This window comes from Oryctolagus cuniculus, chromosome 10 (genome assembly GCF_964237555.1).
Source record: "Oryctolagus cuniculus chromosome 10, mOryCun1.1, whole genome shotgun sequence".
Lineage (NCBI taxonomy): Eukaryota > Metazoa > Chordata > Mammalia > Lagomorpha > Leporidae > Oryctolagus > Oryctolagus cuniculus.
This window is the reverse complement of record NC_091441.1, coordinates 54023152-54038422: the sequence shown is the minus strand read 5'-3', so window position 1 is coordinate 54038422 and position 15271 is coordinate 54023152. Positions and strand designations below refer to the sequence as shown.

Below are 15271 nucleotides of genomic sequence, written 5' to 3'. Positions count from 1 at the left end.
GTGCTACTAGGCCCCCACTAGGAAGCATCCAATCTCAGGGTTGTTCAAGCCAGATGAGTTTCCAGGGAACGGGGTGGGGATGAACTGCAAGGAGCCCTGAGGTGCACAGGGCAGGCGCCTCGGAGCACAGGAGTGGGCGGTGAGGAATGCTGGACCACAGCCCACTTCTGTACCTTTACATCATCCATGACGTGGGAAGAGGAGTGATGGGAGTGTGAACAGCAGTCAAGAAGCAGAGGGCATTGGGACAAAGGGAAAGGTGGAGGAAGTGCAGGGAAGGAGGTGTCACTAGCCCACCCTGCCGCGGCTCAGGCCTTGGTCGTGTAGCTGTGGTCTCTCCAGCACCTGGAGCTGGTGGTTCTGACAGCCCCGGGAGATGCTCTGTGCTGTAATGTTGGCTCTTGGCCTTGGAAGGGTCAGCACGTGGTGACCATTGCTTGCCTTTAGACTTGTCTGTATGTGTTGAATTCAAGATGCTATGTAGGAGGGCTGAAATTCAGGGGCATATTGGTTACGGTGTGACAAAGATGGTGGATATTTGGTGGATAAAGAGCGATGATGTGTGTGTGTTTTTTTTTTTTAAGATTTTATTTATTGATCTGAAAGTCAGAAAGAGAAGGAGAGAAGAAAAAGAGATCTTCCATCCACTGGTTCACTCCCCCAAATAGCTGCAATGGCCAGTGCAGGGCTAGGCTGAAGCCAGGAGCTTCTTTTGGGTCTCCCACATGGGTACAGGGACCCAAGCACTTGGGCTATCTTCTACTGCCTTCCCAGGCACATTAGCAGGGAGCTGGATCAGAAGTGGAACAGCTACCATATGGGATGCTGGCATTGCAGGCAGAGACTTAACCTTCTATGCCACAGTGTCAGCCCAGTGCTTTTGATTTTCAATGTGATAAACTTGAGAGCACCCAGGTAGAGATGTCTAGTCAACAGAAATAGGATATGGGGTAGATCTTTAGCCTAACATTGAAGATGCTGCTTAGGTTGCCTAAGTCCCTCATCAGAGTGCCTGGGTTTGAGTCTTGGCTCCATTGCTGATTCCGGGTTCCTGCTAATACAGACCCTAGGAGGCAGCATCATGATGGCTCAAGTACTTGGGGTGCTGGCCACCCACGTGGGAGACCCAGACTAAATTCCCAGCTCCAGGCATCAACCTGGCCCAACCCCAACTGTTGTGGGCATTTGGGAAGTGAACCAGTGGATAAAAGAACTATCTCTGTCTCTCTGCCTTTCCAATAAATAAAATTAAATTAAAATAAATTTAAAAAAAGAAAAGCTATGGATCTCGGGAGAGGGGCTGGGGCTGGATGTGTTGCCTCGGGAATCGGTGTCATACCGAGATGGCGGAACCTGTCGCTGCTGTGACTTTACTAACGGTGTCTCTTTTGCTTCATCAGCTCTTCCAGGTGGCCTATGTTTTAATCAAATTTGCAAATTCTCCTCGCCCTGATCTCTGGGTCTTGGAAAGATCTGTAGACTTTGGAAGCACATACTCACCTTGGCAGTTTTTTGCTCGTAAGTAGTCTTGCCTGCCACATCACTGAGGGGCTTTAGTTATTTGCAACAGATCAAGACCGTGGATTTAATTAGAAAATTAGATTCCGATTGTTGCTAGTTAGGGTCAATTCTAACCTCCGGATTACTCTCAGAACATGTCCATTGCTCAAGGATGTGCTCAGTCATCCCAAGGATACAGAACTACCAGGGGGAGAGCAGTGTGCCAGCACTGGCCCAAAACTCCAATGCTTTTCTTTGTTTTTTTTTTTTTTTTTTTTTTTTAAACCAGTTTTGTTTACTTATTTATTCAAAAGGCAGAGTGACAGGGAGAGACAGATTTTCAGTTCAGAGGTTTCCCAAATGCCTTCAACAGCCAAGACTGGGCCAGGCTGAAACCAAGAGCCAGGAGCTCCATGTGAGATTTCCACGTAGGTGGCAGGGGCCCAGGTACTTGCAACATTACGTGCTGCCTCCCGGGTACATTAGTAGAGAGCTGGATTGGAATCAGAGGTGGGACTTGATCCCAGGCATGTCAATATGGGATGCAGGTGTACCAAGTGACAGTTCAACCTGCTGCACCACAACACCTACCCCCAGTCCTTGTTTCATTATGTAGGATTAGGAGCTAAGTTCCATCTTCTGCATTTCCTACTGTGACTCTTGCTATCTTCACAAAAGAAGAATGTCAGGGTCTTGGAACTCTGATGAACCAAGGTGGACAGGAATTTCGCTTTGAATGGCATTGGCCTTGGGCTCTTCCACAAAGGCTCCTTAGAGGGTAAATTTGCTTAATGAGGGGGGTTAGCACTGCATCTCCAACATTGCTGCTGGTGGCCGAGTGGCCTGGGATGACTTGGTATTTTCTTTTATGGGCTGGAAACTTCATTCTCAGCATCTGTCTAAAATTTTTCACATGCTTGTCTGTTCTTTTTCTTTTTGTGTATTTTCTTAAGGAAACATGGTCCTTTTAAGTGATTTCCAATAAAGTGATCATATTTAACTTTATAATATGAATCTATTTTCTTCCTAGATTCTAAAAGAGACTGTCTGGAACAATTTGGAAAGGAGGCCAATACAGCTGTCACGCGGGATGACGATGTACTCTGTACTACTGAATATTCCCGGATCGTGCCTCTGGAAAACGGTGAGGTGAGTAGGCTTGGGGGGGCCCGCGAGAGAAAAGACTCAGACATGAACATGAAGACACCCAACTATTCCTGATGTGAAACTTGCAGATTCCGAGAGCTCTCACACAGAGCAAGACGGAAAGCAGCACTTGAGGCTAGAGCATAAAGCAGTCACACCGAGGGCTCCCAGGTTGGGTCGGGTTGGGAATTCTGCGTGGGGTCTTGAATTCTCCCTGGGATGCCAGGATTCAGGAGGCCAGGCCCAGGTTTTAACTTCTCCGTTCTGGTGGGATATTTAGAACATGGGTCCCTGGTACCTGAAGAGATGATGGCGCTCACCTCTCCACACATGACCCCCAGAAAGGGTGAGGGGTGAGAAGCAGATGGCAGCACTAATCACCAGTCCCCGTCAGCCTTGGGGGCGGGCGGCATCGGTCTCTTTCGGATTGCACTGGGCCTGGGCAAAGGCAGCCTGGTTATTGGTGGAGGAGGTGGACAAGCAGAGAGGGGGGAAGGTCAGAGAATTGCACGGAACTTGTGTGGCCGTAATGAATACGAATGAGTCTCAGATAGACTTCCATCAAGGTGTCCGCCTCTGTCTCCATCAGCAGTGAGGTCCCACCTGAGCAGCCACGGCGGACACATGGACTTCACGTCACTCTGCTTCTGTGTAGATTCTTTTCCCACTGCCCCTTCATGTCTGTCAACTCCGTATCCAGAGAGCTCCTTCTCGCCAGCATTGCGACATCTGGATGATTCTAGCGCTGTTTCTTTGATGCAGCTTGACAAAGCAGGCCCCTTAGGCCCTTGTATGTGGGCTCTTTGATGGCCCCACAGTGACACCAGCACAACACGGGCTTGACAAGGAAGGGATACCCTCCGGGAGCCCGTGCTCCAGAGCCAAGCTGCCAGAACTCAGAGCCAGGATGTGGGAGGGAAGACGGAGCAGGCAGGGATGGCTGTGGACACAGACAAGGTCTGAGACCACCTGCAAACACCCCAGGTCTGCAGTACCCCACGCTTGGAGGCACCGGAGTGATCTTTGGAGACTTGCTGCTGCATTTTGATAAAAGATCTTTCCCCCTCCTCTTTCCTCTGTGTGTGTGTGTGTGTGTATGCCTTATTTTAGGTCGTGGTCTCCCTGATAAACGGTCGTCCAGGTGCCAAAAATTTTACTTTCTCTCCCACGCTGCGGGAGTTTACCCAGGCCACAAACATCCGCCTGCGTTTCCTCCGCACCAACACCCTCCTGGGTCACCTCATCTCCAAAGCCCAGCGGGATCCGACCGTCACGCGGCGGGTGAGTGGTGGCCCCTCCGCGCCCAGCGCGCCACCTACGATGTTTTGTTACTTTCTGTGCTCACCAGACAAATTGCCTTGAACTCTTTCAAGTAACCTTTATAGCCAGCAAGAGTGTAGGCACGGGACTTGTTCTATCTAAAATGCTAGACATAATTAATTAGGAGGTTGGCTGCTTGAAGCAAAAGCCTTCTATTCCCAGAAGATGAAAGGCAAAGGATTATCGCCAGCCTCGTCTTTGTCTAGATGGGCTACCTACGGCTGTAGCTAACCATCCTCAGATCTCAGAGGCTTAACACAGTAAACACAAGACTGGCTCCATGTAGTCATTCAGGGAACCAGGTTTTTTTCTGTGTAGTGGTTCAGCCACCCCAAGGTTCTGGGAGTCCTCCTCTGGATACCTCCCCAACCCCGACCCTCCCTCCCATCCCCTAACCCCGCACCGGGTCAGCAGACAAGGGAGGGCCGGGCATAGAGAAACTCTATGAAAGTCATCTCCATCGGCAAGATCTGGCCACCTTGCTGCCCTACCTAGCCGTGAGGAGGCTGAGCAAGGTTTTGCAGCTAAAGTAGGGGAGGAACAGCGCCCCCTGCTGAGGGGGACGCCCTCCCTGCACACCTGTCACTCTCAGGTGTCAGGACAGGGCCCTCTGTGTCCCAGGCATAGAAGGATGCCGCAGATAATGTCACTGAACTCACTCTTCTCCCACCCTCTGAGCCCCTGCCAGGGGCTTCTTGAGGCCAAATCCAGCAGAAGTCCAAGAGCCATAGGGTCTATGGGAACAGCCTTCACAGTTCAGCCCCAGGGCCAAGGGCAGGGCCAGCCTACAGAGTGTGGCTTTTTCTTTAGGTGATGTCAGCGAGCTGGGAAATGGAGGGAGGGAGGAAGTTCAAGTGCTGCTATGATTCTGAGCAGTCTCCAGGAAGGCCAAGCTTTGCCCTGGGGGAGGGGGCCCATCTTCTGCATTATCCGCTCCCTTTGCTCCCTGTGAGCCCCTGTGTCGGGGGGTAGGGGGACCATGTTGGATCCGAGGACAGAGATTCACAAGGGAGAACTGGGCTTTCTGCTGATCTGCAGCCAGGCTGCAGGTGTTTACAAAAGCCATCTTTTTGAGAGTTGCAACATTTGCGCTCGTGTCTGTAAATTGCCTTTCACTTAGGTGAATGAAGGCTTTTCCATTGTCATTGTTTATGAGGCATGAAACATACGTTCTTTTGATCCCCCAAATCCAGGTTGCTTTTTAGTGGAGAAATAGGATGTCAGGAGAAATAAGATGCCAGGTATCCTGCCCCATGGGTCCTATGAGCTGCTGGCTGAAAGCTTCTCTCTCTCTCTCTCTCTCTCTCTCTCTCTCTCTCTCTCTCTCTCTCTCTCTCCTGTTGCCACTACCCTGATCAGCAGCAAAGCCTCTGGGCATTCACTTGTCAGGTGCTGCTCATGCTATCTTCATGCAGTTAGATTAGCCAGGGACTTTGTTAGTGGCCCCAGATTTAAGTAAGGTGTGGCTAGGAAGCTTTGACACCTGAGTAGTTTTTAATGAGCAAACCCCGAATGAGTAGAGCTCTTTAAGACTACTGCACTGAACAACAGCAACGACAGACACAAGATCTCTTGTCCTGTAAGCTCCAGGTCTCCCTGGCAGACAGGTGTTCTTCTCGATGCCAACGCGGCCTCAGTGAGCCGGCAGCCCCCGCACTCCTCGCCCAGTCTTAGGCAGTCTCCTGCCAGGTGAGAGAAGGAAGGCAGCTGGCAGGAGGGGGCGTCTGTTGGAACGCGCTGGAGAGGGGGACTCCTCGGTGAGGGCGCCTATGCGTGTTCATAGCTCAGGGGCCGGGACTCACTTGGCTGGATCCGAAGCTGACTCTGTCCTTTATGGAGCTTGAACCTTTGACTTTGACTGTGGCCCTTTGGAACCTGAGCTGCTGCTGTCGTGTGGCTGTCTCAGAGCCATCACTGTCAATGTCTGTCCCTTCTTGCAGCCTGGGGCAGTATTTTGCACATAGTAGGTGGAAAAGGACATAAAATCTAGTTTTGATAAATAAAATGTTTGGTGTCTAACATCTGGATTTATATTTAAAAAACTTGGAAGTCCTTAATCTCTTTTTAATAGACCACAAGACATGATTCTTTTCATTAGAATTGTTTCTTTGAGTGGCAGAGAGACAGAGATCTCCCTCCCACTGTTTTGCACCCCAGATGTCCACATGGCTGAAGCAGGGATGCCAGAATTCCATCTAGGTCTCCCATGTGGGTAGTAGGGACCCAATTTGAGCCACCACCTGCTGCCAAGGTGCTCCTTAGCATGAAGCTGGAATCAGGAGCAGAGCACCCAGGCACGCTGATGTGTGCCCACCTGGCCTCTTAACCACTGGGACAAATGCCTGCCCACTAGGTTATGACTCTTCAAAGACAATGTCCTTCTATGCACTCCAAGCATTTGTTTGCTTTTTTAATGGAAAAACTTGGCAGCATGTTATTAAATTTGATAGAGGAATGCATTTATTTCAGAAAACAAGTTCAGTCCAAATGTGATTCCCTTATGTATGGATGTAGGCAAGGAGAAGGGACTTAAGAGGATGGAACAAAAGGGAAGCTGGGTCAACACAAATGTGGATTTAAGATTAGGAAGAGAAAGATTTTTTTGGTAAAACTGATACATTCTGCTTTCTGTTGTACTATAGTATTACTACAGCATAAAGGATATCAGCATTGGTGGACGGTGTGTTTGCAATGGCCATGCTGAAGTATGCCGTGTAAATAATCCTGAACAACTGTAAGTACATTGTGCAATTTTTAAAGCTTTGCTATGCAGAAGTCTGAGTATCTCAGTGGATGTTTGCATTAAATGTTCCAGGGTTCCTGCCCTCCACAGGAATGTTTCAGGATCAGCAAAGAAGTGATGTGTGCGCCTCCCCTCCTTTTAGATATCCCCTGTGGGTCCACAGTAGACATGACTAATCAATTATAGCACCCTCACAAGATGATACGTCAGGCAGCCACTAACAATTGATTTCAGTTGGCAAGAGAACTATAGTTTGTTTAATAGGATCGGGGTATACATTTTTAAATCCTCGTAAGTTTAAGTTGTGGGAAAATACATACAACAAAATGTGTCACATGAACCATTTTATGTGTACACTTCAGTCCTGTTAAGTAAATGCACATTGTGTGCAACCAATCTCCAAAACTCTTTTCATCTTGCAAAAATCAAACTCTGTACCCACTATACCACAACCTCCCATTCACCCCACCAGGCTCTGGAAACCACTGTCTACTTTCCTTCTCTATGAATTCAACTACCCTAGGGCCCTCAGAGAAGTGGAGCTTTATCATATGTGTCTGTTTGTGATTGGCTTGTTTCACTTTGCATGATGCCCTCAAAGTTCATCCATGTTCAGCTTGTGTCAGAATTCCTTTGGCTTGGAAGGCTGAAATGCTATGTGTCCTTTGCTTATCCATTCATCTGTAAATAGACACTTGACTTGCTTCCATGAGTTGGCTATCGTGAATAATGCTGCTATGAACATGAATGTACCTTTTCTTGATTTTAATTGAGGTATATTTTACATGCAACAAAATGCATGAGTCTCACATATTTGGTAGTCACCAATTGGCTATATGGATGTCATCACAAGAGGGATGCTTTTCTCCCCAGGTTTCAGTTAATCTACAAATCTCCCAGAGCAGCATTTATGAGAGATGTTTCCCCTTTAGTCACATTGAGATTTAGATCTTTGTTTTTTTAAGATTTATTTTATTTATTTGAAAGGCAGAATAACAGAGAAAGGTAGAGACAGAGAGAGAGGTCTTCCATCCACTGGTTTACTCCCCAAACAGTTGCAATGGCCGGAGCTGTGCTGATCCGAAGCCAGGAGCCAGGAGCTTCTTCCGGGTCTCCCACATGCGTGCAGGAGCCCCAGGACTTGCGCCATCTTCTACTGCTTTCCCAGGCCATAGCAGAGAGCCGGATTGGAAGAGGAGCAGCCGGGACTAGAACCGGCTCCCATATGGGATTCCGGTGCTTCAGGCCAGGGCTTTAACCCTCTGTGCCACAGCACCAGCCACAGGTTTACATCTTTAGGCCTGACTTATGTGGTGTGCTTCTCCCTGGCCAGTGATGAGCCCTGATGCTGCTGTCCTTGCTCAGGGATCAGGTGGGGCTGAGAGGGCTCATGTACATGCTAACCACCATTTAATGAGCAAGCACTTGTTTATTGATGATTCTTCTACTTCCACCACGTAGCTGGGAGGGTGGAGCCCTCAGGCACTGGAAGTTGGGTCAGATGAGTGCCGAGTTGGAGAGAAGGGGAAGAAGAGGTCCGTGCAATGTTCCGAGTCCAGGATAAAATGATGCCACCTGAGAGAGGAGAAGCCGAGGGAGAGGCACTGAGCTTCCTGCTTGGAAGGACGGCTGAGCCCTGTTGTCTCTGGATGACCCGGCAGCCTTTGGTACCGGGTGGTTCATCGCTCCCAACACATGAGTGGAGAGGCCATCCCTCCATGCTTGAGTGAAAGGCCTAGCTTGCAATGTCCACTCTGGCAGCATTGCCTTGCCTCCCCTGCCTATTGGTTCACTTCTGCTCAAGACTGACTTTGTACAAGTGCCAATGAAATCCACATCTCATAGTATATTTAAGGGGATTCCGTGACTTAATGGGAGGAGCTAAGGCTAAGCAATCAAAAAAGCTATTGGCTACTCAGGAAGAAGAAAGCTTTAACCAGGCATGCAAACCACAGTGACCTTGATGCATGGAGAGATGGAAGGATCACATATTTTATTCTGAGATTCCTAGTAGCCATGTAAAAAAGGGAAATATGCTTGGTTTCATATTTCACTAGGATCATAAGCTAAAAAGCATTCAGTTGCTTAGGAGACATGTGACTGTGGACACTAGAAACAGATAAGAATTTTTCCCTGGGAATGGGTGGAGTGGTCATCCTGAAGAGATTTTCTAATCAACAACATCTTCAACAACATCTTCGGAGCAGATGTAATATCAGCCATGAGCCTGGGTTGAGAGAAGCAATGACTTGGGGCTAACAATATGACTCAGACAGGTCTCCAGCTACTTCTTCTGCTGAGTGCGGTTTTAAGCTCCCTGTGAGTGTGGCTGGACCATATGTTCTTCATGCAGTCTTCCCTGAATACCCTTTCAGCCCAGCTGACACCGAGGATCTCGATGGCAATGAGCTGAAACCGCCTCTCTGATAAGAGCCCATTGGATTCCAGCTGTTCTGTGCTGCCAGGCAAATCTGCTTTCATGTGTTTTAATGGGCACTTGAGTGGGGAAGGGAGTGCCGCCTTCTCCTAGGAGTGTACCAAGTATGTGCCACCCCGCCTCTCCTAGGGGAGGAGTGAGGAGATTCCCACAAGCACAGCCAAAAGCCTTCTTAGACAACTTTCAAGCACAGATGAATGTAAACTCAACACTTAGAGTTCTTTTTTTTTTTTTTTTAAGATTTATTTATTTATTTGAAAGAGTTACAAAGAGAGAGAAGGAGAGGGAGAGAGAGAGAGAGGTCTTCCATCCACTGGTTCACTCCCCAATTGGCTGCAACAGCTGGAGTTGCACTGATCTGAAGCCAGGAGCCAGGAGCTTCTTCCGGGTCTCTCACATGGGTACAGGAGCCCAAGGACTTGAGCCATCTTCTGCTGCTTTCCCAGGCCATAGCAGAGAGCTGGATTGGAAGTGGAGCAGCCGGGACTCGAGCCAGAGCTCATATGGGATGCCAGCACCACAGGAGGCGGCTTTACTCACTATGCCACAGCACAAGCCCAACACTTGGAGTTCTAATTCAATGCCAGGGCCACAACAATTTCATTTTAAGTTGGGAACATTTTAAGACAGATATTAGATTTTTAGAATTTTAAAAACTATTTCTTAGGAAAGGTGGAGAGAGAGACAGAGATCCCATCTGTTGGTTTAATCCCAAAAGCCTGTAATGGCCAAAGCCAGGAGCCAGGAACTCAGTGTCTCCCCTGTGGGTGGCAGGGTCTCACTACTTGAGCCATTACCTGCTGTCTCCAGCATGCACATTAGCAGAAATTTGGAATTGGGAGTGGAGCTGGAACTTGAACCCAGGCATCCGATGTAGGATGCAGGTGTCCTGAAGGGTATCTTAACCACTAGGCCAAATGCCCACCCTGATGCGTAGATTTTTGGTTCTTTGCCTTTGGCCCTGCGATGGTATTGGAACAGTCTCTGGCAGCAGAGTCCTCTGTAACCTATGAATAGCGGTCCCCTAATTTGGTAAATCTGTGTATGTGACTGCCAGTAAAAAAAACTTGAGCAGATGTGTCTCTCAGACCCCCCAGATATTAGTGACAATGTGATATTTAGCACATCGCAGGAGACATAACATTGGTTTGTTCATTTGTTCAAAGTCAAGTTAATCTTTATCACCTCGACCTTGGGGGGCAAGTGTCTTAATACCTCGGAATCTTAGTTTCACCACTATAAAATGGAGATAAAACACGGATAAGGGGACTTGAGATAGCATCTGCAAAGTGCTCTCTTCCCATAATTACTCAATGAGCAGTCCAGGGATGAACCTGGCAACTGTGTTCACGTGTTAGTTTTTCACACTGCATCAACTGCTCTTCATCAAAGTTTCCAGTTATTGAGATGCGCTTTGCTCCCATGCCCAGGTTCCGGTGCGAATGCCAGCACCACACCTGTGGAGAGACGTGTGACCGCTGCTGTGTGGGGTACCATCAGAGGCGCTGGCGGCCGGCTGCCTGGGGCCAGAGCAATGAGTGTGAAGGTGAGTGCCCAGCTGGGGCTGTAAGGACCCCTGCGTGATCTCCCCTCTCTCTACCTGGGGACTGATGCCATGTTTCCCTGAGCTCATGAAGAGGCTGGGATCATGTCAGTCGTAGGGACTCAGTTCTGTCTTTTATATTCTTTATTGGTGGGGAAACATTCCAAGACTTCCAGTGAATGCCTGGAGCCCACAGGTAGTACTGAACACTAAATACACTATATTTTTTCCTGTATATACATACCCATGATAAAGTTGAGAACTGTCATCTTTTCACTTAGAGGAAGTGATTTACAGCTTCTCTTTGATGTATCCAAATTGTTCTCATCACTTCTGCTTTGGGGCCATTATTGAGTAAAATCAGACTTGCACACAAGTACTGTGACAGCACAACAGTTGGCTTGACAACTAAGCTCCTAAATGACTAACAGACAGGCAGTGCATACAGCCTGGGGACAATGGGGAAAGAGATGATTCCTGTCCCCAGGCAGGACACAGTGGGACAGTATGTTTCCTCGTGGTATTCGAGTGGCATGTAATTTAAACCTTATGAAATTATTATTTCTGGAATTTTCCATTTACTATTTTTGGTCTGAAGTTGACCATGGGTAACTGAAACCACAGAAGGCAAAACCAAAATCAAGGGGGAGCCATTGTAATGAAGAACTCCCAGGCTAGAGATAAAAGCACCTCACTCTAAATTAAGATATAAATATGAGGGGAAAATGAACAATAGTACAAATTACTAATATGCAATGAGCATTCAGATATGCAAGGAAAGGCAGAGTGATATGTGTAGAGGGAAATCATCCATCTACTGGTTCACTCCCCCAAATGGCCACATTGGCTGGGGCTGGTCCAGCCCGAAGCCAGAAGCTTGGAACTCCATCTGTGTCTCCCCATGTGGGTGCGGGGGTCCAAGCACTTGGGCCATCTTCTGCTGCTTTCCCAGGCCATCAGCAGAGAGCTGGATCAGAAGAGGAGCCACTGGGGTGTGAACTAGTGCTCCAATATGGGCTGCTGGCATCACACACAGCAGCTTAGCTCATGGCGCCACAGTGCTGGCCCCACTGGACTCCTCTTTTAGCAATCTTAAGTGGGAAACATCCATCATAACATTTTAATCCTTCGCCACTTCCTAAGGAATCTTAACTGTTTTGTGGACTGAGATATGACCAGGAGGCGAGGTTGCTATCTGAACAGCAAGTTGGGAGCGTAGAGGGCAGAGTGAGAGAGGTGTGAAAAGTAACTCAGCAGGATCAAGGAGGTGGAGGAAAGAGGACCAGAGAAAGGTGGAGAAAAGACAGGGGTTGCTTTGACTTATGGGTGTGATGCAAAGTATGGAAACTGCTGTTTTAAACAAAGAAGCCCTGAGACATCCAACTGTAGATTTTATTTTAAGCCCATCTTCTTGGGAAGCCACTTATTTATGGCAAGTGCTGAAAACATTCTTGTGACATTGGATTATTATGGTTAGAAGCCGTGGCCCATTTTTCTGAATACTTTGAGCAGTTGAAGATGGATATATATTTTTTAATGACAAAAGGCATTTGGACCCATGTGTATTGAATTAGGTGAGTAATGACTTTACACTTGTTGGTCAAGTATTTTCTGTAACTGTTAAGTGATAAGAGTGATGCTCTTATGACCAGTGAACTTATATAAAAGGGATTTCTGGAGGGGACTTCTGGGGAGTTTTGAGATAGGCTAACACTGTGGGAAGGTGTGGATGCTGCCTGGTCATAAGCATTCAGATCACTGCAGAGAGCCGCTATTAAATATTTCATCAGATAATTTTAGCGTTTTGTAGATACATCAAATACTCAAGATTAATTACCTATATTATTTTATATTCTGCACTTTTTCACTTGGTATTTTTAGATCCAAAATCATTAAGATACTCTTGGACATCAATTTTGATGGCACAGGGTGTTGTCTTCCTATGGATTCAAGTCAGTCTGATGAGTGTGTGTGCGCACCCACTGTGTCCTGAGGGTGACGCGCTCCTGCAGGTGAAGTGCGTCCGGTCTCTGTCACACAGAACTTACACTCGGCAGATAAACCAACTTGCTTAGCCACGCCCCCTGGAGTTAGACATGAGTATTACTCCCAGTTGGTCACCACTGTAGTGTTGAGATGAAAGTTTAGAATACTGGCTCGAAGTGCAGGTTTTGGCATCAAACAAAGGTCAGAACCGTGCCTTTCTCCCTCGTGAGCTGTGTCATTGTGGTCCCATCCTCCATTTCTCTCATCCCCAGGGGACCCACCTTGGAGAGTTATTGTGCAGAATATTGAGATAATTTCCATGCAACACTTTTCACAGTGCACCAAGAGCTCCCTTATCACGATTCGTAGTAGCTCTAGCAACAATCACAGTCTCTTTCTGTATGAAGTTTAGTTGGCATTTTGGTATATCTTAATTTACTACAATTACAGATCTTATTTTTTTTAAAGGAGAAAAACCAGGCCGGCGCCGCGGCTCACTAGGCTAATCCTCCGCCTAGCGGCACCGGCACACCGGGTTCTAGTCCCGGTTGGGGCGCCGGATTCTGTCCCAGTTGCCCCTCTTCCAGGCCAGCTCTCTGCTGTGGCCAGGGAGTGCAGTGGAGGATGGCCCAGGTGCTTGGGCCCTGCACCCCATGGGAGACCAGGAAAAGCACCTGGCTCCTGGCTCCTGCCATCGGATCAGCGCGGTGCGCCGGCTGCAGCGCGCCGGCCGCAGCGGCCATTGGAGGGTGAACCAACGGAAAAGGAAGACCTTTCTCTCTGTCTCTCTGTCTCTCACTGTCCACTCTGCCTGTCAAAAAGAAAAAATAAATAAAATAAAATAAAGGAGAAAAACCACTCTCATTTAGCATCAAATGAAAGGAGCTACATATGACATTTTATCACAGGCTGGCCTTTGTGTAAATATCTGTACAATTTTCTATTAAGAGTGGCCTGGTGTTCCAGGACCAACACTGTGGCAGCCCAGCGAGCACCAGGGCCATGTGGGGGAACTGCAAAATGTCTGCTGGTCGTGATGAAATGTTGACTTTGCACACTTTTTTCAGCCTGCAACTGCCACGGCCACGCCATTGACTGCTACTATGACCCTGATGTGGAGCAGCGCCAGGAGAGCTTGAACACTCAAGGCGTCTATGCCGGCGGGGGTGTCTGCATTAGCTGTCAGGTGAGGCCCTGTTGACACCAAAGCGCAGGCATCCCTGGGCAGAATGAGCACTCGGTACGCCTGGCTTCTGAGACGACATCGAGGAAGTGCTGTCCGACTGGGCTGTCTTCCGAGGCCGTTTCTTCACTTCTGATCATCGAAGGTCTTGTCGGCTGCATGTGATTTCGGGGTTGTAGGGGAGATGCACTGAGGGATGTTTACCCCAACGCCTTTCTTTTTTTTTTTTTTTTTTTTTTTAATCTTTTATTTAATGAATATAAATTTCCAAAGTACGTCTCATGGGTTACAATGGCTTTCCCCCCCATACCGTCCCTCCCACCCACCACCCTCCCCTTTCCCACTCCCTCTCCCCTTCCATTCACATCAAGATTCATTTTCGATTATCTTAGTATACAGAAGATCAGCTTAGTATACCTTAAGTAAGGATTTCAACAGTTTGTTCCCACACAGGAACATAAAGTGAAAAATAATAGATGATTTTTTTTTACATGATGATGAAATCAGATCAGACCTATTGTCATGTTTAATCCCAGTGAGAGTCAAGTTGGGAATTGATAGTTTCTTTTCTTTTTTTTTTTTTTTTTTTAACAGAAGATCAGTTTAGTGTACATTAAGTAAAGATTTCAACAGTTTGCACCCCCATAGAAACACAAAGTGAAATATACTGTTTGAGTACTCGTTATAGCATTAAGCCTCAGTGTACAGCACATTAAGGACAGAGATCCTACATGAGGAGTAAGTGCACAGTGACTCCTGTTGTTGACTTTACAAATTGACACTCCTGTTTATGGCATCAGTAATCTCCCTATGCACCAGTCATGAGTTTCCAAGGCTATGGAAGCCCCTTGAGTTCTCCGACTCTTATCTTGTTTAGACAAGGTCATAGTCAAAGTGGAGGTTCTCTCCTCCCTTCAGAGAAAGGCACCTCCCTCTTTGAAGACCTGTTCTTTCCACTGGGATCTCACTCACAGAGATCTTTTTGACAGAGTGTCTTGGCTTTCCATGCCTGAAATACTCTCCCAACGCCTTTCATTAGGTCCCTCACATAGGTCTGCAACCACGTGGAGAGAACTCCTAGCTGTCACCCTGGCTGCTCCCCATCTTGTGGTAGAAAATCTAAGATAGGAGAACGAATAGAAACGGACTTCAGAGCTAGAGCTGACTTTACTTTTTTTTTTCTTTTTTTATTATTTACTTGAAAGTCAGAGTTACACACAGAGAGAAGGAGAGGTAGAGAGAGAGGTCTTCCATCTGCTGGTTCACTCCCCAGATGGCCGCAATGGCTGGAGCCGCGCCGATCTGAAGCCAGGAGCCCAAGGACTTGAGCCATCTTCTATTGCTATCCCAGGCCACAGCAGAGAGCTGGATCGGAAGAGGAGCAGCTGGGACTAGAACCAGCACCCACATAGG

The 15271-nt window shown here is 47.7% G+C and overlaps 1 protein-coding gene across 2 annotated transcripts in view; it reads left to right on the top strand.

Moving 5' to 3' along the window:
• LAMA3 (laminin subunit alpha 3) overlaps positions 1–15271 on the top strand; it is a 257005-nt gene that overhangs the window by 53521 nt on the left and 188213 nt on the right. For both annotated transcript variants that reach the window (XM_008261146.4, XM_051851337.2), the window contains exons 3-8: positions 1401–1518; positions 2531–2649; positions 3757–3927; positions 6609–6700; positions 10577–10692; positions 13743–13861. In XM_008261146.4, coding sequence (XP_008259368.2) covers positions 1401–1518; positions 2531–2649; positions 3757–3927; positions 6609–6700; positions 10577–10692; positions 13743–13861 — 735 coding nt within the window. The remainder of the gene's footprint in view (positions 1–1400; positions 1519–2530; positions 2650–3756; positions 3928–6608; positions 6701–10576; positions 10693–13742; positions 13862–15271) is intronic.